Source organism: Aquila chrysaetos, chromosome 5 (assembly GCF_900496995.4).
Source record: "Aquila chrysaetos chrysaetos chromosome 5, bAquChr1.4, whole genome shotgun sequence".
NCBI classification, from domain to species: domain Eukaryota; kingdom Metazoa; phylum Chordata; class Aves; order Accipitriformes; family Accipitridae; genus Aquila; species Aquila chrysaetos.
Window position 1 is genome coordinate 7,049,889 of NC_044008.1, and position 23,333 is coordinate 7,073,221.

A 23,333-nucleotide genomic window follows, 5' to 3' on the forward strand; every position below is an offset into this window, starting at 1 on the left:
GTGAAAAAACCCAGACATCAATTGCAAGACACTAGTCTACCCAATATCCTTGCTATTGCCTGTTTTTGTAAATCATCATGACAGAAAAAAAGATAAAATATGGTGTCCTTGTTACTACCAGCCTGCAATGACTATTAATTCAGGTTGCACGCTGCTGGTAAATAGCAGTTAGTTGTTCTTGTGTTGCCTCAAAAAGCTAGTTGTCAATGCTCCACTAAAATCTGGCTGAATAATTGGTATGTGAACTGAGTATTTAGTGACTGGACCTCAACTACCAAATATTAACCTCCAGAAGGAAGCACAGCATATTCCATTTTCATCAGTAAGTACTTTCTTACAGCAAAGATTTCTAGTTTCAGCAGCACTGTTGACAAAGAACACACACACCAAACCAATTGCTAACACAGCAAGTGATTAGGCTGATGTATAGTGAGGTGGTGGTGCTTATCATTCCAGTGACTGTGCAGACAAGAAGTTACTTACAGCCTTCCAGGTTGTCTGCAAACTCCTTTTGACTGTTTTTAAAAAGCTGAAAGTTTACAACTGTAACTTCACAGTAAAGTATGCAACCATCACTTCAAAACTCTGTGCATATACTGCTCACGCAGATTTCAAATAAAGTAGTATAAGAAAGAATAATTATTTTCTTTTCAACTCCACCTCTTCTTTCTTGCTTATTTTTCTGTTAAAACTGACTACTAAGACATAGGGTTTTTTTCTGAATACAGAACTATGGACAAAGAAGCCTTTCACTGACTCAAGAACTGAAATAGTCTATAAAGCAACTGTTTTCTACATTTCTAGAAACACCGAGAGGAGTTTTGGCAGGAAGAGCCTACTCCCAAAACCAAATATCAGGGGAGGAACAGGGAAAACTCCTGAACAAGTTCTGCTTTCTTTTTAAGCCACATGTTGGCAATAATTTCCCCTCACACAGAATACGAAGATCCTAAAATTCTTGGTAACTACAGATACTCCCAGTAAATTATCCTCAAAAAGCTAAACACCATTTTTTTAAATAGAGTTCTCTTAAATCCCTTCTCAGCCCAATGACAACAGTTAAAATTCTGCACTCAAAACTTCTGTAGAACTTTGTATACAACATTCAAGTTCCAGGAAAACAGAATAACCAAACAAATGTAGTAAGGAAATCAGTTAATCATCACTACTAAATGCAAGTATGTATGTGCTCAAATAGGTATCGCCACTTACACTTTCAAAGTGCTTAGTTTGCACAGCACACGCTCACTAGTTCAAGTGTTTAATGAAAGGAGACCTTCTCACTTTCTACGTGGATTTTTGAAGTATCTTTCATATGAAGGAAGAGAAAGACTCTACTTCAGGTTTATATACCTCAACCATTAAACTACTGTCACTAGTCAGGTAACAAGTAGTGACATGGATCTAAACACTTGAAAGGTACAGATGCACAGAATGAAACAGTGCCTTGGTTTTGCTTTCCATCTAGACTCACTCATTTTCACCACCAATTTATTCAACTGAAATGAAAAGCCTTCTTTAAAAGATCTAAACCATGACGAGAAATGCATGTGGAATGCGTTAGGTATTAATTTGTATACTGTGCATTTACTGACGTACGAAAATTCAAACATACACTGGAAAAAAGAGCCAAGACAAATATAAAGCTTGGCTGCACGAAGGAAGGAATTTATTTGTTTTATCAACATAATTGCCATTTAAGTTTCTCTAAGGGATTCACTCAGTGTGTTCTGGAATAGTCCCCTAAAAATGTCTTCAGAGATAATGACTTTTTCTGCAAGTTGAACAAATTCAGCCAAATAGCAGTTACTTAGGAAATGGAATGCCATATATCTTGATTTGAAGCTGAAAGTGTTTTCAGAAAAATCCGTAGAATCTTGAAGATTCTGGAATGTTTTTTTCCCCTACTCCTTTCAACATTCAGTGGCTTAAATACATGTAAGACATACCACTGTCCTACTGGTGTAATTACCAAACATAATTAGTAATGGTATAATTTAACCACAGAATTTTTCTACATGATTTCTACTAACAACCAAGAATTCTAAGAAACTACATATGGTATTTTCTATTTATCAAAATAAAGTTGTGTGTATGCCATTCTGAGAAAAGGATGAAAAAAAAAATTCTGTGACTTCAAAAGTCATAGAGTGGGACTTTAAAAAAAGTGAAAGGAGTTTATTTATTTAAACAATATCTATACCTTATGTGAACTCTTACCTGCTGTTTGTTGCCTTTTCGTGTTAACATGACAAATGGCATTGTGTCTCCAGACTCTGACTCTCCTTCCCCACCTCCAAGTGGGGGACCCTTCTTGAGCTGACTTTTGAGATGTAGAGGAATAGCAACATCCAACTGATGTACTTTAACAGATTCACCACTCCGTTGCTATTAAAAAAAAAAAAAGTAAATTCTATAAATGATCAGATGCTAAAAATGTCAGCCAGTCTAGCAACATTCATATTATCATGACTGAGAAAAGGTTTAACCTTCCAGGAAAACAGAGTCATATTTAAATAAATGTATTCAGCTTTATTGCATTTTCCTTTGGTTTCCTTGCTTGTGAAGAATAACAAGCTTTTAAGGAAAGAAATCTAGAGACTTGATTAGACACAGTTGAGAATGGACGTTCTACATTCACGATTTTTTTTGTAGCATCTTATTAATGTATTCCTTATACAGGGCTTGCTGTACTCAATACTTAAATATTTACCAGATGTGACTGGAAAAAAAGGACTTAGAGGTTATGTAAATTTAAACGCAGCTACATTTTAAACATATTAATACCTAAGTTTGGCTAGTCTATGATAAACTCAGAATCATTGCATAGTATCAGTTATTATTTATCCAGTAAAATATGTTAGCATGTCACATATTCACTGGGCAAACAATACAATTAACAGCTAATTTACTAAAAGCTACTTATCCAAACATGTCAATTGCAGACAAGAGGCCACAACTAAAAAAAAAAAAAAAAAAAAAAAAAAAAAAAAATCTGTGTTCTTTGGTATGGTAAGCTAAGCATTAATCACTTACTTAAAAAAAAAAATAAAAAATCACAGTTAGCTGTACAGCAAATTACATTAAGATAATAAATACTTATACCTGAAGATTTTCCAGCATCATTTTATCCAATGCCTGAATGAAGTCCTCATCTTCTGCACAAGGGACATGCTTAAGTCCTCCTCCTTTAATCATTACTTCCTATTGCAACGGGAAAAAAAAAACTTCTGTTACATTAGTTTCAGAAATATGAATATCCAGTCTAGAAATAAGTGGAAAAATATCCTTATTGCTTCCATATAATAAATAATCAAAAGCTTTCAAAAAATAAATTGTTAAAGAGAAAAGTTTTCAGCCTGGATTATTTTCTTGAAGAAATGTTTCCTGACATTTATTGCATCTATTATTATGAAGGCTGGCCACTTGTAATACCCTGACATATCAGCATATGTGTACAGATGCGTATGTACACGTTCTAGATATGGCAACAATACAAAGAAAAATCTCTATCCCTACCACACCTAATTTAACTGATTTTTTCATTAAGTCCATAAAGTTAGGTGGTCTTTTCAAGACAAATACTATCCTTCAGTATTTGGAAAGCACAACACTACAACAAAAATATTTAAAGTCAGTACCCCAACACATTGTTCTGTAATGATCATTACTTTCCTTACTATGTAACTGCAATTCAGGCTCAACCAGATGGGCTCTTTTGCTACAGATGTTATAATCTGCCAATCCCAAATTAGCATTTTAGGAGTTTTTCACTTCTTGGTTTGTCTCCTTTTCAGTTTTGAGATCTAGTGGAGTGTAATTAGTTTACCTTGTTGTATTATATCAGTTTGCTGCCATTGCTGGCATTGCAAAACCATCATTCATGCAAGCTTTTCCAGTCTAGCTACCTGTGAAAGTGCACAGTCCTATGAAAACATGTTGTAGTAAAGTTGACAGCATAAGTATTTTCAGAAGGTAATAATGAAAGTTTGCAAAAATAAAAAAAAAAAGCTCTAAAATGTATTTGAAAGAATAGCAGGTAGTGTTCTTGCCATGTTTTCCCAGATATGTTATGAGCGGCATTGGCAAAAAACATTCAGTAAAGAAAACCAAAATGCAAAAGTCAATTCACTTATCTAAAGCTACAATACATACTGTATTCTCCTCATCGGTTTCATTTTCCTTGTTGGAGTCTGTAAGATAGTCTGTGTTTTCTTCCTCCTCTTCTTCACCTTCTTCTTCCTCATTGTCCGAGCCCTCCTGAAATAGTCAATGAATAACTTCTGACTATTTTAGAACAACAACAAAAAAGACCGCTTGCATCTGATTCCTCACATACATTTTCTGCATCTTTCCTACCCTCACCCCATCCAAACCTGTTTAGTTCAGTCTTAACAAACAAATTTACTATGTTTTGTATTTAATGTTTCAGTCTGAACTCACTTGGCTTTATCTGATATTGTCACAAACATACAGAAGACTGGGAGTAATGGCCAGTACACCAGATGGTTGTGCTGCCACTCAGAGGGAACTCAACAAGCTGGAGGAACAGGTTGACAAGAACTCGTAAAGTTCAATGAAGGGAAAGCCTTGCACCTGAGGAGCAATAATCCCAATCGCTAGTACAGGCTGGAAGCTGCCCAACTGGAAAGCAGATCAGGAGAGAAGGACCTGTGGTCCTGGTGGACACCAAAATGACCAAGAACCAGCAATGCACCCTTGCAGCAAAGGCAGCTGACTGCATCCTGGGCTGAATTAGGAAAAAAGTGTTGTTGACAGGTCAAAAGGAGGTGATCGTTCTTGCCTGCCCAGCACTGGCAAGACACATCTGGAGTGCTGCGCCCAGCTCTGGGTTCCCCAGTACAAGACAGATATGGACATATTGCTACAAGTTTGGCAATGGGCCATGAAGATGATGAAGGGATTGGACCACCTGTCATAGGAAAGGCTGAGAGAGATGGCATTGTTTAGTCTGGGGAACAGAAGGCTTGAGGTGGGGGAAGATATTCCCAATGTGTATAATACCTGAAGGGAGGGAGCAAAGAAGAGGGAATTGGACTCTTCTCAGTGGTGCCCAGGGACAGACCCAGAGGCAATGACACAAGTTGAAAAATTTCATTTAAATGTAAGGAAAAAAAGCCTTCTTTACTGTGATGGTGTTTAAACACTGGAACGGACTGTCCAGAAAGGTTGTAGAGCCTCCATCCTTGTTGATACTCAAAACGTGATTGGACATTGCCTCAGGCATCCTGCTGTAGGTGACCCTGCTTTGAGTGAGGGAGGTTGGACAAGAAGATCTCAAGAGGTCCTTTCCCCACCCCTCAACCATTTATGATTCTAATGATGATATTAATTTGTGGGTAAAGGCACAAACCTGGCCAAACTTCAGGAATTTTAATGCTGAGAAGCACAGACTGAAAGAAAGCTTACTAATAAACCAACCAACCTAAACATAAGGAGAAAAAGTGTTTCCTGTTTCCTTGATGAACTCATTTTCTCATAACACTACCACTACCATGTCAACTTTGCTGTGTCATTGTGACAAGTTAGAATTTCTATGTACACATCTTTTTTTATGGGCTCCACACCATTTCTGATTCAAAATATTATTGGCACAGTAAACAAAGGTTGTTATGCTCCATAAATCTTATTTATTCATATTATGCAGGCATACTCTGAACACCTGTTATTCTTCCTACACAACTGCTTTGACATCTAGTCAATACATTTGCTTCTACAACAGATAAAGAAAATGATCTGAAAGTGTTTTCATGCCAAAAAACTGAAGGCATCTTTTTGTTGAGAAGCAGCACATACCCCGAGAAAAGTTGTCAGGTTCAAGTTTCTGCCATAATTTCTCTGGCATAAGCCTCAGACACCCTGTATTCAGTTTTCCATATATACAAAACTGGGATGGAAACATCCTCAGAGTACTGACAGAGTTGTGCATACCCACATTTCACCTGCTAACTCTGTGACATAGAAGGGCTTCCAAAAGTAATGAGTAATCAAAATATTGATTACTTATTTTTATGCAAGGCAAGGTAAATGATTAAGTTCACCTCTTCTTCTGGCTCATTTACTTCACTTTCATTTCCAGATTGTTCCTCTGTCTCTGCTCCACCTTCCTCCTCCTCTTCATCCTCTTCGAGATTCTCTCCTTCCGTAATGGAATCTTTGGAATCTTTGTCATTCACAATTCCTGAAATTTGGAAAAAGAGAGATATTTAGAACAAGGAACTAGAACAGAATTAGAACACATCTAACCACTCAAGTTCTATGTGGAAGATCACTTCAACAGTCCATTGTTGCTGAACACTAGAACTTCCAAAGGGTCATAATATTTGACTTGTGAATGAAACATTTTCTATATAGTTACTTTACTCATAAAGAGTAGTAATTGCCCTGCAAGAAAAGGAGGAAAACGTTATGGAGAATGTTCAAAATCTCCCATAGAACAACAATCAAGAAGCTGCACTGTGCAAACTGCTTCAAAATATCCTCAAACTAAACATGCAACCTTACTGAAACACGCACCGAAATATGAGCACTAAATTACAGATGCTCTACAAAACCAGCAGAACCCAGAAGACATCAAGCCCCTGCAGTCTTAGTTCCAGTACTTCACACTACCGTCAATTAACAGTTTTGAAACAACTATTTTCTCAGCCTGTAATAAACCCTTCTGACTCGTTTCTAATGCCCCGAGGCTGCACTTGAACCTAAGAGGATGTAGGTGCTTATATAAAGTCTTTAGGAAATCAGAGTCTCTTCCAAAAGTATTATCTAGGGTGCTCATTCTACTTGCAGACAGGGCTGACAGTTCTTTCACTGTGTTTTAGTTCATCTTGCAGTTTTCCTTACTGACCTACTTGCCACCTCTATCCCTCAAAACATTTTAGTTTACTCTGTGTGTAAGGTATCAAGGGTAGCTCCCTAAACCTCTGCTTTCTTTCAATAAGGTATCCTTCAATGTAATACCTTTATCTATACCACTCCCACAGTAGTGAAAAATAGGTTTTAGTTTCTTTCTGTGCTTCAGTGTTCAATTTAGTCTTAGAAATAGATTTCAATCAAAATTGTTTTCAGAAAAAATATTTAAGAATCAAGCATGGTTCTGATTCAGGAAAAAATGAAGATCTGTTTTTAGATAACAGCTAGTGCAAAAATTAAGTCATCCAATGCAAAAAAGAACAAACTTCCAGCATACACTATTGTTCTCATACATTCTTCTAATGTTTTTCATAAATTTACAAAGCCACATAATCCTCCACAGCATCGCGGTTTGAGCTAGCAGAAAGCAATGCTGATGCCAGCCTTCTGCAAGACAGCAGATCTAAGCCAGTAATTTTTCAAAGATTTTAATAAGGAGTCAATACAGTTACTATGCAGTTTGTCATTCACATTTTGACATTATACTAACCACGCTAAGGGTTGGCCTTTAGTGTAAAGTTTTTTGGTCAGCAAATGAATGCATCAGTTCTGTGTTTGTGGCACTCCTTGTTTGTTCTCTACCATATGCAAAGGACAGTACGTAGTTCTTAAGAAGTCTAGATTCTGAATATACAAATGGTTTGGGGCAAACCAGATTTTTTTTTTCTCCACCTCCAGATTACTTTAAGAGATGCAATATACGGACACACACACAGAGCCAGGTCTCTACAAAAATTTTACTGAGATCACAAAGATCACCTTTAGAAGGAGGTGAATTTCAGAGCCATGCTTAAATTAGACAAAACTCAGAAATAAAATGGTTGTATGTTAGTTATTGAGGGTTTCAGTTCTGTGTGAACACACACACACAATTCCTCCTTCATATTCCAGAGGTTTCAAAGCATTCTTTTTTTTTTTTCCCTTATTTGTAAACACTGTGCTCTTCACAATATGTGCTGCCCCATAAATATGCAAGAGCTCCTTTTGAATCACTCCATATTCTCAGTGGTACAAAATCACCGGAGCGGCACAGGAACCAACAGTCAGTCACCAATGTAAGATCTGCAGGCAGCAAGCCACCCCACTGTTCTGCCTAGAATTTACACTTCAGTCTGACAAAAGAACAAAGCTTATTGTGGTCTTTAGCAAAATACCTCATCAGTGTTAGTGTCCATGGACCGAGGAACTGTGGGGACAAACAGATCGAGAACTGCGGTTTTACTAGAGCTTTTGCTAAAGTATTAAAAAACTCATTTCCTTCAAATATGCTTGCATCTGTCGTCATAACCGTCAAAGACCAGAAAGGCAGATGACAACCTCCCTGAGACCACCTTCAACCAGCCCTAATAGGAGGACTAAGAACTATCCCACCCTATACTGATGTTTAATAGCAAGCGAGTAATATCATTATCAAGAAAAGCAACACACTTGAGGAGGAGATGGACAGACAGACACAACACAACCCCCTACAGCAAGGGCTGTACTGTTGATGGCCTTTGCTCATGCCAAAACACACACAATAAAGTGTTCTCCAACACTTGTTCACATTCAGTGACCACCTATCTCCCTCCTTAGCTACACTGAATCCAACTACTATAGCAGTCGTGATTCAGAGAACAGAAGTTCTTATGAGTTGTAGAAGTCCTGAGTATCTTTCAAAAGAATATTACAGTTTATGTAACTAGTTGTAAACTACTTCTTGGTTACCATTTTGAGAGCATAAAAGCTACTAATTTAATCATACCATAAGGAAATTTTTATCTGCATTTCAGTTACTACATAGGTAATTTTAAGGCATGTCAATTAAACGAACAGCATATTAAAAAAAATTCCTCCTAAAACAGAAGTTGCAACATTTTACCTGACAATTACACATAGTCATCCCACTGGATTAAAGGTTTATTCTTAAAAATTGAACTTGTCTAACTAGATGAAGTGCTATTAAGACTCTAATTAACACTTATAAAGTGTAAAATTTACATATAAAAACTTTTCATGAACAAGCTTGCCTTCAAATAATAATGGAAGATTAGAAAACAATTCCATTTAACAAGAAGTGAGCACAGTAAGGACTGGTATGTACAATACGTTTAAAGGTTAATATGACAATAGCAGTTTTAGATACATACTAACCAGTATTTTGTCAACTGAGCTGTGCTGCAAGCCCAACTTTTTTCTCTTGAAATTAACTGATTTTTAAACACAACAAGATTTATAAATATACATCACTGCAATTTTAGCAGGAACTACAAGCTAGCATACAACCTAGCTGAAAGATACATTTTAAGAAGGAAAAAAAAACCTTTAATAAACCAACCAAAGTTCTAATTCATGAAAAGAAAATCATCCTCTGGCCTCTACTGAAATGTAAAGCCAATTCAAAATTATTCCAAAGGAAGCGTAAGGTTCAAAGTACCTGACAGCATTTTAAAACCAAAACGTGTTCTCTCTTTTATTGTAGTCTTACACTAATGCTTACTTTGACACAGCAACTTTAGTCAAATCCAGAACTGGGGAAGGAACACAGAGTTGCAAGCAACCAATTTACCAAAATGCCGAAGCTGGTTTCCATCAGTGCTTACCAACCAACAGGCTGCAGTAATTGAGTGTGCAGATACCCCTTGCTTTTTGGAGTACAGTGTGCTGCTTAAATTTTTCTGATGAAAGTCATAGTTTTCTTCCTCATCATTTGCGCCATACTACTCCATACACTAATACATATATACACACACACACTCCCCCTCTCCAAATACTATTATATTAATAGTATTCATATTGACTTTAAAACACTGAATCACTTTAGAGTTATAGAGATTCTATATGATCTCTATGGTGATCAGAAAAATGCAAAGAAGTTACAAAAATATTTCTACCATAAGAATAAGAAGATTGTGTCATGAGAATAACAATAATTACCTATCATCATTATACAAGAGACAATTTTAAGAAATACAGGAATTGTCAAAAAGACCTCATTTCCCTTGCACATTTTCTCACCTAATTTTATTAAGAATTCTCGTTCCAAGTCTTGCACCTGTCTGATAGCTTCTTCCAGAGAATTGCAGAGCTTTATCTTTGGTCTCAGCAGTTCCAGTGTATCACTGATCATATAGTCTATGTCTATAGGAAATGGGTGGTCTTTTGTCCAAACATCCAGACTTTTTTTCCACCAAACATACCGCTAGAATACAAAATATTCAAATAAATTATATGCACACTAGCATTTATAAACTACTTAACTGATGAAGTTTGTAGTGCCTAACCATGTTTGTACAGCAGAAAACGCAAAAGATTTCACATCACTACCCTCCTATTTCACACAACTATTAGATATTTTGTTATCACTAAACATTGTTTGATAACATTGGATATCACAAACATTAAGAATATGTTCCTTTTATTGTAACAACTGTTAGAAGTATGAAGACTGAGCAAAAAAAGCACTGAAAAGAAAGTGCCTTCTAAGGGTAGATTCCTTCTATGAGAGACAAGGACTTAATTGGCCAGCTTTAAATTCCCTTCTCCATACTCTTTCAAGAAAATTAATTCCCCCAAAGGCATATTACGTGGAGAAGGGGGGGAACATCACAAAAAGTTTTAAGACTGCAGCTAGCGTGAAGTGACTTATCCAGTTTGCTTTATAACAAATCAGCACATACCCTTTACAATAAAATTGTAAAAAATAAATGCTCATCTTAAGTGAACCTAACAGTAGAATCTGAAAACAAAGGTGTTGCAAAAATTGCATCTGAAAATGAAGTATGAGTAACAGAATCTCTACTTAAAAGATGACACCGTCTAAAGGAATGCTTGTTGAAATCATAAGGTGTAACAAAAATACTTGTTCACTGACAAAGTTTATTTTAGGTTTAAAAATAGGACCGGACTTCAAAACATCATTTTACATCTCATATACAGATGAAGGATATGCATCCTGAAGGTCTGAAATAAGTTGTTATCACCTTAATTTTTATTTTTCAATATCCTTGATTTAGTATAATTTAAAGAGAGAAGCAGAAAGAAAAATAAATTAAGTCCAAAGAGGTTTAGCATGAACTCCATAGACTAGAATTCCCCTTTTTCTGAGGAACCCATTCCAGTGTTTAAACACTCCCGTTACGAAATCTTTTCCCTGCTCCGTTGAATCTACTGAGTCAGAACTTTCTTTGCTGCGGCTTGCGACCATTACTTCTCATCCTTTCACCGAGCACGCCTGAGAAGTATCTGATGACTCCTCCTCTACAAACACTATTAGCTGAGGACAGCAACCTAATGAGCATTCTCTTCTCCAAGCTGAGCAAACCCACAATGTAAGCACCGAGAGCCTCCTGATCATTTTGGTGACCCTACACTGGGCTCAGGTCAGTTTGCTGATGTCTCTCCTCTCACCCACCAAGGAGCCCTGAACTTGAACCAGTGCTCCAGTTGTGGCCTCACAAGTGCCAAGCAGAAGCTGGGGGGAGGAAATCACTTTCCTCAATCTGCTGGCTACACCCCGCCAAGGCGACATAGTATGCTGTTGGCCTTCATCACCCTAATGGTGCAGAACTGAATAACATTGATACAGTTCAGGAGTCCTGGCTCTTTCTGCAAAGCTGCTTTCTAGGTAGTCAGTGCCCAGGTGGTATTGCTGCATAGAGCTATTCCATCCCAACTGGAAGACTCTATACTTACCTTTGCTGGAATTCGCAAGGTTTCTGTCAGCCCATTCTTCCACTTGCTGAGACCCCCTGAAGGGGGGGAACCTAAACCCTTCAGTGAATCAACTGCTACCCCAGTGTTCTGCAAGTTTGTTGGAACAGTAACATCTACATGTAACTGAACATACATGTCACTTTAAAATAAAACTGCTATCGGACAAACAGGATTCTAAAAATTATAGTGCTAGAGAAGCATGAGGGAAATATGTAACAGGCTGACTTACATTAGCTTGTTAAAGAAATCTACAGAACTATATAAAATTTAGTTTAGAATACCTGAAAATATACAAGGAAGCAATCAAGTTTTCGTTTGCTGGATCCTCTGTCAAAATACTGCCCACAGGTATCAAGGATAGTACAAACTAGTCTGATTCTGAAAAGATGTTCTGGAGGGTCCAGTGGACTAGGACTACCATCAGGGTTCACACCGAATGATGTGAAAGAATACAGAGTTCGAAATATTACAGCTGATTCCACCATTCGATAATTGTAAAGCTCCCCCAAAAACTTGGCACTGCTGATCCGCCGTTGGTTAAACTTTGGCTGGTTAACCTTTATCAAAAAAGAACAAAAAATTCACTTTAATCACACAGACACAATAGAATCTTTGTAAAAGGTCTGGTTTTGGGTTTTTTTTAAAAGAAAAAAGCAGTATAAAAAAACCTGATAGAATTCATTATAATGAGACAGTTATTTAAGGCTATATACATTACACAAAATTAAACATTAAAAAGTAGTTATGAAAGTTGGTCAACTAGTAGTTATTATAAGTTCAAATACATTTAGCATACACTCTTCCTTAAGTCAATGATGATTTCACATTGCCCAGAGAATTCTTGTAATTATAACATCTATCAAAATATGGACTGGTCTCCAAAGTTACTTGAAGTTTCGTGAATCTGACTACACTGTGAAAGAGTAAATTGTATGCCCTTGCTATGACAAGGGGGGCAAAACAACTGTCCTAGTAATCTTTGCAGTTTGTTGGGTTTTAGGGGGCTTTTTTTATTTTTTTTTAAATTTAAATAAACCTACATAAAGCAAACAACTGAGGTAGAAAAGTCATCAGATAAAAATCCAGAATCTAAGGATTCCTTTCTTTAAGCAAGATTATGTTACTGTTATCCTTTCAACATAAGTAGATGAGTATAGCTTAATAAGAATATTGGTTGTTTACCTCCATTCCTAGTCGAATATCCTCTAGCACTCCATCCACAACATGAATTCCAACATCTTCCTGGTAAAGGACCAACCCTGCTAAGAGGTTGGCTACACAGTGAATACTATTATATTTCACATTCCAGATGTTGATCATACAGCATATAACATAGTCTTTTACTTCTGCATCCTGCCAAGGCAGCTTGCGCATCTGTCTCAGGACCTAAACCAAGTTTTAAGATAAGCTTAACATTTTAGCAGGCAAAACATCAAGACACTCACTGTCATCCTCTGTCTCTCACAGTTGGGATGAAAGCCCTGTAAGCACCTGCAAGCAACCTCATCCTGTTTCTCAAGCATCCTCCAGATCTGCAGTAGCTACGGAAAACTTTATATATGTAACCCAACTGCTGTCCTGTAGCTACTAATGAAGCTGTCCAAATCTGTTCCACAATTTCCTTGCTCTTACAGTCTGTATTTAACTGTAGTCTTTTGTCTCTTACTCTGAACACAAGATGCTTAGCACAAAGATTCTAATTTCATTCTTTGTTTGTGCTGTGGAGAATGCAGGTCCATGATCGGAGGTTCTATGCATTACAATAAAAGAAATGAAACTACCTTAACAATCAGGGATACAAAAATGATCCCTCTTCCTTGTAATTAAATAAATTATAAACCTCCCTAAACCCTTCAAAAGTTAGTATTACATTACTTCCAGTAAAATCTGTATAAAAGATTTACCTTCTCTGTGGTGACCTTGGAGAGATCCTTGTAAAGAAGCTTACGAATATATTCCTGCAAAGGAGGACGTTTTTTCTTCACAGTTTTTTCAGCTGGAGGGGGATTACAGTAGTAATAGGCGTTTTCTACCATTGTAACATAGCGTGCATCAAGATGCATTGCTTGTTTTTTTCTCATCATTTGTTCCTGGAAATAAACGCAAATGATCAGCATACTACATTGTCAAGCCAAAGGCTTCGAGAGTTATATTTGGGATAAAGGAAACATGAAGGGTTGCAGAAAAATAAGTTAAACTTGGGCAGAGAGAAGAAAGGGCAAAGCATATATATGGTTCTGTGTTGCTATTTCCAAGGTAATTTTTCTTTACAACCCCTATTTTTATAATGGTTGACCTGTGGTGAAAAAGGCTTCAGAACAGTATTTAAAGTTTAACTTGAAATCTAAATGTTACTGTTTAGATAAATGGTTAAGATTATTAGTCATTCTATTCAAAACATGATTTTATTTAACTGAAGTAGCTGAAATACTGATGTCTTGACACAAGCACAGTGAATCACCATAAGAGTGGCAATCTACTTTTTACATCAGTATGCAACTCCAGAGAGTTTATATTGATGGTTTCTCATGAATTTTCAATAGTTTAGACAATAGCATTTTCCTTATTACATGCTCCATTGTTGCTGTTTACCCAAGCAGAATAGACTACAAGAAAAACAGTACCTACCATAAAGCAGTATTTCAGGTAAAATCAGACATGTTAAAGGTTACTACATTAACACTAATTACTGTGCTTAATTGTCAGGATTGTCCTAATTTTCCTCACTGAACACAATCGTTTCTCCACACTTCATTTTGGATATGTACTTTAAGTTTTATTTTGTGGGTTTTAAACATTTCTTGTATCCAAAAATTCTGTACAAGAACTAAAGTAGCGGTTCCAAGATGCTGATTTTTACAGTTAAAGATGAGGATGAGCTTAATTCCATTATAAAATAATTTCTATATGCATATATGTATTTATATGTATACATGTGTATAATTCTATAAGTCACATTAAATGTTTTATGTACATCATACTATTCCATATATTCTAATCACTCTAAGGTGGTTCAACAGAAAAAGAAACTGCACCGGTTTAGACTTTATTATTTAATAGAGGTTGGCTACACAGTAATTTACAGCATCAAACAAATCAACAAAACTAACCTGTAAGTACTGTTTTGTTACCACACACAAATGTTGGTATATACATTCATGCAGTCCAGTAAACTAATGAAAAGAGTTTAAACCTTCTTTGATCATTGGTGTAGAAGCGCAATTTTTCATGCTTGTGGACTTTCCACTAAACTTGAATAATTTAAAGTTTCTTTTACAAGGCAGTGGTTTAGTTAAACTGAAATGTAAATGTACTCAAACCACTCCTTAACCTTCAGTTTCAGCTGCTAATTCAATGAGGAAGAGTAGCTTTGTGTAACACAGTAACCCAACAAATAATGTACTTTTCCTCCTAGGTTGTATGCATCCGTTGCCAGGAAGGTCTCAATCTGACACCAATGCTAAGGCATTTCATTTTTAACCTTCTCCATGACACAAATGGCCTCCCCTTTAATTCCTTAACTGAGATTGTTCCTTTTGAAATGGGAAATTTCTGTCAAGGAGTAGCAAGTTTACCTACACATACTTAACAGATGCACAGCACTTTTAACAATGGAGTACACAAATTGTTTTATGTGGGGAAAAAACACTTACAGTAGAAAGTTCCCAAACCTTACCGTGTCATATATATCAATATTACCTTTGTAAATTTTTCACCTTTTCTAGATGCATCAGGATAAAATACATCTTTGCTGCCTTAATGACATTTATCATGTTCTACTATAAAATGAAAAATGAAGTCAGGCAAAGTAAAGCATAACAAAGAAAATGGCAGAAATGCTTGCAAATAAAACTTATAAAACCCTAAACCTACATACTTTGTATATTTTCCCATTATAATAAGTTGCACATTATACTGTAAATAATAGGTTATAATTAAAATGTTTCTTCCCAGAAGAGACAATATGCACTACAAGTCTTAAAAAAAATCACTGTAATTTATAATTTTTTTGAGCAATCCCAAGTATGTATTCTAACTCTAAGTGGATGGTATTAGTCTTAATCTCTATTAAAAAGCCATCACCATTTTAAGCAACTGTGTTTCAATCCTTTTTCATTTAAGGCATCAAGTCAGATGGACAGGCAGGAAAGAGAAACTGTAACAATACACTGCCTACAATAACAAAAACCTTGACACATTTCAGAAGAAAAAAGCAAGACCTGCAGTCTCAAGTGCTTTCAGCTAATTAACTACTTGGGGTCCTCATCTTACTATGCTAAAATGAAGAACTACAAAGGTAAAGCATTACACTTGAAGATTAGATTTCTGTTTTTCTTTTGATAAAAAGAGATCACAAACATTAAAATGTCCAACTTAAAACAGTAACAGTAAAAAGGTTTCTTTTTTTTTTTTTTTCCCCCCCTTCTTGGTGAGTAACAAAACCTCCCTGCGCATAGCATATATTGCAGATGCATTCCAAATGAAAATCTGGTGAGAATTAGGAGGTCCTCCTCTGGTTAGTAGTCTTGCTCCCACCCCCCCTCAACCCGGTAACACCAATTTGCATAGCAAGAAGTAGAATTTTTGCAAAGCAGCGTAAAAAAAAAAGGTCACCAAGTAAAACCTAAGCAGAAAAGCCCAATTCAGAAAAGCATTTCAGCATGACTGACATTTAAATTATCAGTTTGATAATACTGAAAGAATTGAAGATACTGAAACTGTTCAGCTCCTCCTTCCCTTTACTACCTACAGTTCTGCCCTGCTACTTGTTCCAACAGTTCCAAGTCAAAATTTTAAATTTCCTGGAAGCACACTACTCTTATAGTGAATTAACACAGTCTCATTCTAACTACAATTACTTTGTCACAGCCTCTGTCTGTACAAAAAACGTTCTCCCACAGTTTCAGCTCCATATATAAAAGGAGTCACCCCAAGAAATAAGCCACCACAAAGCTTAAGTTCTGTATGTTTACAAATACAAATGATCTTGCCCTAAAGCTTAAAAAGACAATTTGACAAAATTGTCTAAGGATAAAAAAATGCATCAGAAAGCTTTTAATACCAAAACTTCAAATATTCTTTTAACAAGACCACAACAGCGTAACACAAGAATTTGACATTAACATGATTACATTATAGAAACATAGATCAAGATAATGCTGATCTTCCTTCCAAAGCACCAGTTCAAATAATCCAATCCAAATAATCCATTTATCAACAGACCAATCCTAGAGCCAAGTTAGTTTTACATTAATATTTTAAATTACATAAAGAACATTGAATTTGAAAGACTTGCCAAGAACGATTAACTGAAATAAACATTGCCCTGATAAAAGAAGAATCTTTAAATAATTTGCAAAACATGACAGTAGTTCTACAAAACCAGAATGTGATCATTAAATGTTTCTCTAGCATAAGTCACTTAGTGCTGCTAATTTTGCAGCACTCTTACAGAATGCTTTACTACTTAATTAATTTTCCCTTAATTACTCTTGAAATCCATTCTTAACTATGACTTTCTTCCATACTAGGACAAAGCAATATTGTCTTTAATAGGAGACATAAGCCTGTTTGGCATCTTATTACATAATACATCATCAGCAGTAAAGACTAAGACCAATAATTATTTGGAAGATCAACAGGCCTTAATTCTACGCATAAGAGTCATTGATAAGATGAGCTTTACATTTACTTAGATTTTTACCACAAGATGCTAATTAGTTTGCTTTGGGAGTAATCTTTTCTAGAGTTCACACTAACTGGTACCACAAGGCTATGATCCAACTTGTGTAATACTATTTAAGTCAAAATTAATCTCTATAGTTTCTATAGGGCAACATTAGAAGATGCAACTATAAAGACGGTTGTAGAATATAAACCTATTTAGCCTATTTTACATCTTAATCAATAGATATTCCAAACTTACCTGCCATCTCTATCATCTCCTGGTTCCTCAATGCATAAGAAAAGACTACTTATCTGAAACCTGGAGGCTTTAAGCCTCAATTATTGAAACAGTGCGTGTGGTTTGTCTTACACTTCACAGTTATGTTATGTTTCGCATTCATCCAGCAGATTTCAGCAGTCTGTATCCAATTAAGTTGCTTTTAATTTAATGCAATTTTCTATTGCTAGTACCTATCTTTGAAGGACTTCAGCCATGTTTGACTCAGTCTCTTGCCTTGGACACAGAGGTTTAGGATTGTTTCTCAAGCCAGTAAACATATTATTCAGGGCTCAAATTCATATGCTAAAAAGACCCAAAACTAATCCTTGTTATTTTTAAATCTTGCCAGTACCTATCTAGACTTACAGATGCCACTTCTACTCTTAACTTAATTACCAATCTCTAATTCTAAAACCCCTTCCTCCAGTGTCTTCATAAACACTTCCTTCAAATTTACAACCCCAGATTGTTACACAGGGCACAGAAACCACCTCTCACAACTGCCTTCACCTCCAGCTGAAGTATCTTATCTCCAGTTCCATTCGCTACCATTTTTCCCCTCGAATAATCTCTCATCTGTGTTTAGGTACAGCTACTATATTCTTTCAACCTCATTCTCTGTTTTTGCTCTATCTCTGAATTATTTGTAGTTCAAAAGCAATAGCTTTTTGCTTTAGAAATTTAATTCTTTATTTACATTTTCTTTTAAGTCATGACAGATTTATAGGTCAACTGGAGTTCTCCAGAATGCCTTCAGAAAGCTATTCGCACAAGAGGTAAAATCTCAGAGCTAAGATAACACTGGACAAACTATAAATAACAAGATGATACAAGTCCACAGGACTACAAACAAAGACTGATAATGCCAAAGCAGCCTAGGACTTGAACATATGTAACACCAGTCCATGTCAACCCCACTGCACAACGAGGAGGCAAGATTTCAGGAAAACTGATTCATTGTCCTCCCATACTTGTCTCTTTTTATTAAAGAATCAAGAACTTTATCCTCCCTGAGCACTCAAGATAAAGCTTAATGAAAGTTTTCACTCACAAGTGCTTGAACATTGTAACTGACAAGATATTAGTCACAATCATTGTTATGGTCAGACCACATCTCAAAGCCAGAAAATAAAAGAAGTAATCAGTTTAATTCAGTGCATGACACCCTCCCCCATTTGGTTCTCTTACCAAAAGAACACTGGTTCTTAAGTGAGATTCTGGTGATCTAAAGAGGAATCTTCCACAGGTTTCCAGCAGAGTGCATGCCATTTCAATATGGTGATGAGAAAAGTCTGACAGAAGCATCTGGTATATATTTATATATAAACACAGCATGTTAAACATCTTTTTCAACTGCAGAGAACAGTAAGTTTTATCTACCAGACTTTATACTACTGTGGTATTCCATATTCTTTAAGAAAAAAATGAAAATTGATTTCACTGATCAGATGTTAACAACATTCAAAATATTCATCTCATTTCAAAAGTATTGTAAGAACAGTCTAGACCCCAAATTTAGGCTCCAGAAACCTAAAAACCCAGGATGTTTCCTAAGCCTAGCATAAAAAGACTACAATATTAAAACAAACACTATAATCTCTCCCATACCCTTTCCAACTCAGTCATATCTGCTTTAAAATTCCTGCTGCTAGACTGGAAAACCACCAAATAATACTGCACAGGGATACAATAACCTCAAAGCACAGCTAATTTAATTGTATTGTTTAAGTTAAGCAATAACTAAAAATTAATAGAGCTTTGCATTTTAAAACATTTTGTAGATGAGAAAAGAAAAATGATGAGTGAGTACAATTTTTTAAGAATTCAGCATCAATACCTAATGAGTCAATGAATAGAAACTATTTCCAAAGGAAGTGATCTTAACCCATGTAAGTCTTCAACCACATTTTATAAAAAGCACTTTCATTTTTTAAAACCCTTTTTTAATTTGGGACTTGACATCAAAGATAAGTTTGAATGCTTATCAGCATGCAAACTGAGATGATATGCCTAGAGATTAATGCTTTCCAAAGATCTGGTTTGTTCCTCGACGAAAGCACCTGCTAAAATGGCATATGAGCCTGTCCCGGCATCACTGAAAAGCTTTCTGCCTCTAACCCCTCCTTTTACTGTTATTTTCTCTGTAAAAACATGACAGTTTTGCAATGTATAGCAGATGAATAAGTAGCAATGTCTACCATCACTTTACAAAGAAAATTATTAGCAATTTGGTTATGTCCAAAGGTGGAATTTTATTTTAATATATTCCTACCATTAGAAAAATTAAAACAGTCTAACTTCTAGAACAGCTATAGAAGTCTCCTCATACACAGTAGCAACAGATATCCGCGTTTAAAACATCATATGCAATGAATTAACGGACAACATCAGCAATACGTATATGTAGGGGAATAGGATGGGGATACATTATCAGCATATACAGGAGTACAGGACTATCACAACACTGACCTTTAAACAGTGGAGAGTATCATTTTTGGAGAACATCTTAAACTTGGTAAGCTCACCAATAAATCTCACAGTTTTATTCTTTGTTTCAATGTTGATCTGGTCCTTTTTTCTTACCTTAAAAAAAAGAAAAAGAAAAGACATTTGATTTTAGGTCCTTAAAAATACCTACCTCTTATAAATTACTTTGACCCGAATGTGAGTAATAAGCTTGGGAAGTCAGCAGTGTTTAATATTTGTTTGGTTCCTTATGCTCTACCTCTACCTATTACCAGGTTTCCTGAAAGTCTCTCTACAACCTTGTTTCTTCAGAAGCTTTTGAATTTCTTTCCCCATCCCACGACCCCCAAAACCCCTAAGTCTTCTAACATACCTACAGTTATAGGCACACATCAACCTGGCCATCTCCCAACCCCCTCTTTGCCACAGTGAAGTACTGGTTAAGTATTCTAGATTCTGTATTTTTAGAGTCACTAAGTAATCTCTATATGAGTAGGACCACTTGTATAGTCCCTAATTAAACACTGACAGCTTTTTCAAGTCAGGTTTAATGAAGTACAGACTTTTTTTCCCTTTTTTCTTTTAAAATTACTGACATCCAGCATAATTTTACTAACGAAGCAGAAGTTTATATATCTATGTCTAAACATAATCCGCAAAATACAAAAATGTATTCCTCCCCAACAGAAATAGCTTTTCCTGAGAAGAAACAGTTAACTTCAGATAGTTAAGATTACGTAAGTCTGAGCAATTCATACACATCTTTAATGTCAGTATTAGAAAAAAAAAAATTGAAATCTGTGCCATAAAACTCAGAAAACACTGAAGGAATCATCACTGTGCACCATAACCAATTTGATTACAAAACCTAGAAGAAAGTGAAAGAAACAACACTGAAAAATACATTTGTGAGGAATAGAAAATTTTGGTTGATGAAAATTGTAAAAAATAATTTGAATTAAGCACTACATTACAATAGTAACCACTATATTAGAACAGTAACCTTGTAGAGGGGAATGTCTTGTTAGAATAGGTCAGTACTCATTTTAAATACAAGTTATTAATTTACAAGAAACTCTTAATGCTTACAGTTGGAGCACAGTTTCTAGTTTTTGCAACTTCTGTTGTAACTGTTGTACAGTTCATTTTAATATATATGGGCAGAAATAAATGGTAAGTTGTAAAAAAATTCTTTTAAAATGTACAAGTCTAGTATTCTAGAACAAATCTGCTCAGATGACAGAAAAATATTCACTGAATTTAAGAATTAGCATCTACATAACATCAAACGTTCTTTTATTCCCCAAAGGATGACTACTGTCAGATTTGTTAATTTGAATGCAAAAAACTAAATCAACAAAACATACATGAAATCTGAAATCCCCTTTCAGCATGGAACAAAGATCCTCTGCTACATCAGACATACAGGGATGCAATGTGGCAACCAGTCTTGCATAAAACGGTAGCAAATCCAACCTGCAAACAAAGGAGATGGCAAAATGGACAGGTAATTTATAGACAAAAAAATGTATTTATGTCTACAAGTATAGGTACCGTTTTACTTGTGAAAAGAATGAATGTGCATATACTGACAGAACTATGTACATGCAATTTTACAGGCTCACACTTCAGACTGCAGTATCATTTTAAAACATCAATAGAAGAAGGTATACTACCACATCCTATTGGAAACCTTCACAGTTAATTTCCTTTCAAAACTACTGCCTTAGGTGAAATGCCAAACACCATCTTAACTACAGAACCCAACCTTTAAGAAATTACCAGATATAAACAAAATTCAGATCCCTCTCAATATGCAAAATGAAAAATTCTTACAGAGAACTCCATTTGTTATTGCAATTTTTTTTTTTTTTTGAGTAGCTGCAGACATAACCAGGAAGGTAGGAACATCTTTATTTTTAAGGCAGTGAACTTCTAAATGAATGTAGCAGTTATTACATAAAACAAAGTTCAGCAGATGTGATGTGGCAACATATTTCCCTAAGACTCAGCTAGTACTTCTACAAATGGTAATATTTCAAAAATTTCTATAGGACTTATTTTCTTTTTCCTTGATTACATGCCTTCACACCCATTTCATAGTATTGCATGTTTCTCTTAAGGAATTTTGGAGGGCAATTTGTGTTTTCCTTAGTTTGTACTTTGTTTCTTTACATCAAAGACTATCCGGTTGTAAAAATGGGATAAAGGCCCTTAAACCCGGTTTGTGTCATCACGTAACAGGACATAGAATATAGTGCAGCTGCTTTGTGTAAATGTGCATGTATCACTTAAATGCAGAGAAACCAACTGCACTCTGAGGCCTCATAATATCACGTAACAAGCTGAAGAAAGCATTTTTGGTTTATTTTCAGAACGTAAGTTAATGCTGTAAACAGATGAACTGTACAACAAGCCTACTGTTTTAAGTGGAAAGAAACATCTTAAATTTGCATGCTTCAAGTAAGAAATTGCGTGTAAGAGAAAAATGCTTCTTGAGTTTACACTTTAAGAAGGATTAAGGTTTTCCCTACTGCTAGGGAAAAGAAAAAAAAAAAAGAAAAAAGAAAGAAGAAAAGAAAAAAATGCTGCTCAAAAAAATCTAAAAGCACAGTTGATACATAGAGCTTGCCCTGGCACAAAGTAAAACTGCAAAAGCATCACAACAAAAACCCCCAAACAAAGCATACACGACTGCCTCCCCTCTCCTTTCTACTGCTATGTCACTAAAGCACATTTCCAAGATCTTTAATATCCACTCAGAGAAAGAGGGATAATTACGTATTTAAATTGTGGATTAGAAGCATCAGAACATAGTACCTGAAAGAGGCATAGCTAAGCAGCCTCCTGATAATACACAAAACTCCTGGTGAAACATTGCAGGTATCCCGGTTAGCTATTTAACAGTTTTTATTCTCTCTTGTTAATCAATAACTGAAGCTGTATTTACATTTTTGAAGCTTGTTGGAACACGCAGTCAAGGATGACTAGCCACAGCAAATTAATATGATGTTATTAAGCATTTAGCCATTAACCCTCAGAAGAGGTGAAAGTCTCATTACTTCACACACACATAAAAAAGCTAAACTAAAAGGGGACTTTGGCTGAATTGAGGGGTTTTCTATAAGGCATCTCCTAAGACAAATAGCAGAAAGTTTTATTCTGGTCTGAACAAGTACTTGCCTGCTGAGAGCTAATAATTTCATCCCTGTAAACTGAACATACCTAGGGGAAAAATAAATTCTTAGAGAACATTGTTGTTATTCCCTCAAAGAACACAAAAGGTTTCTTC

At 35.7% G+C, this 23,333-nt stretch overlaps 1 protein-coding gene across 3 annotated transcripts in view; it reads right to left on the reverse strand.

Moving 5' to 3' along the window:
• The window catches only part of UPF2 (UPF2 regulator of nonsense mediated mRNA decay), a 67,493-nt gene that overhangs the window by 16,269 nt on the left and 27,891 nt on the right, over nucleotides 1-23,333 (reverse strand). For all 3 annotated transcript variants that reach the window (XM_030014406.2, XM_030014407.2, XM_030014409.2), the window contains exons 9-19: nucleotides 21,409-21,517; nucleotides 20,045-20,158; nucleotides 18,764-18,880; nucleotides 13,533-13,718; nucleotides 12,811-13,014; nucleotides 11,910-12,185; nucleotides 9,931-10,114; nucleotides 6,063-6,202; nucleotides 4,156-4,260; nucleotides 3,106-3,204; nucleotides 2,221-2,388 (exon numbers count right to left, since the gene is read on the reverse strand). In XM_030014406.2, the coding sequence (XP_029870266.1) occupies nucleotides 2,221-2,388; nucleotides 3,106-3,204; nucleotides 4,156-4,260; nucleotides 6,063-6,202; nucleotides 9,931-10,114; nucleotides 11,910-12,185; nucleotides 12,811-13,014; nucleotides 13,533-13,718; nucleotides 18,764-18,880; nucleotides 20,045-20,158; nucleotides 21,409-21,517 (1,702 nt within the window). The remainder of the gene's footprint in view (nucleotides 1-2,220; nucleotides 2,389-3,105; nucleotides 3,205-4,155; nucleotides 4,261-6,062; nucleotides 6,203-9,930; nucleotides 10,115-11,909; nucleotides 12,186-12,810; nucleotides 13,015-13,532; nucleotides 13,719-18,763; nucleotides 18,881-20,044; nucleotides 20,159-21,408; nucleotides 21,518-23,333) is intronic.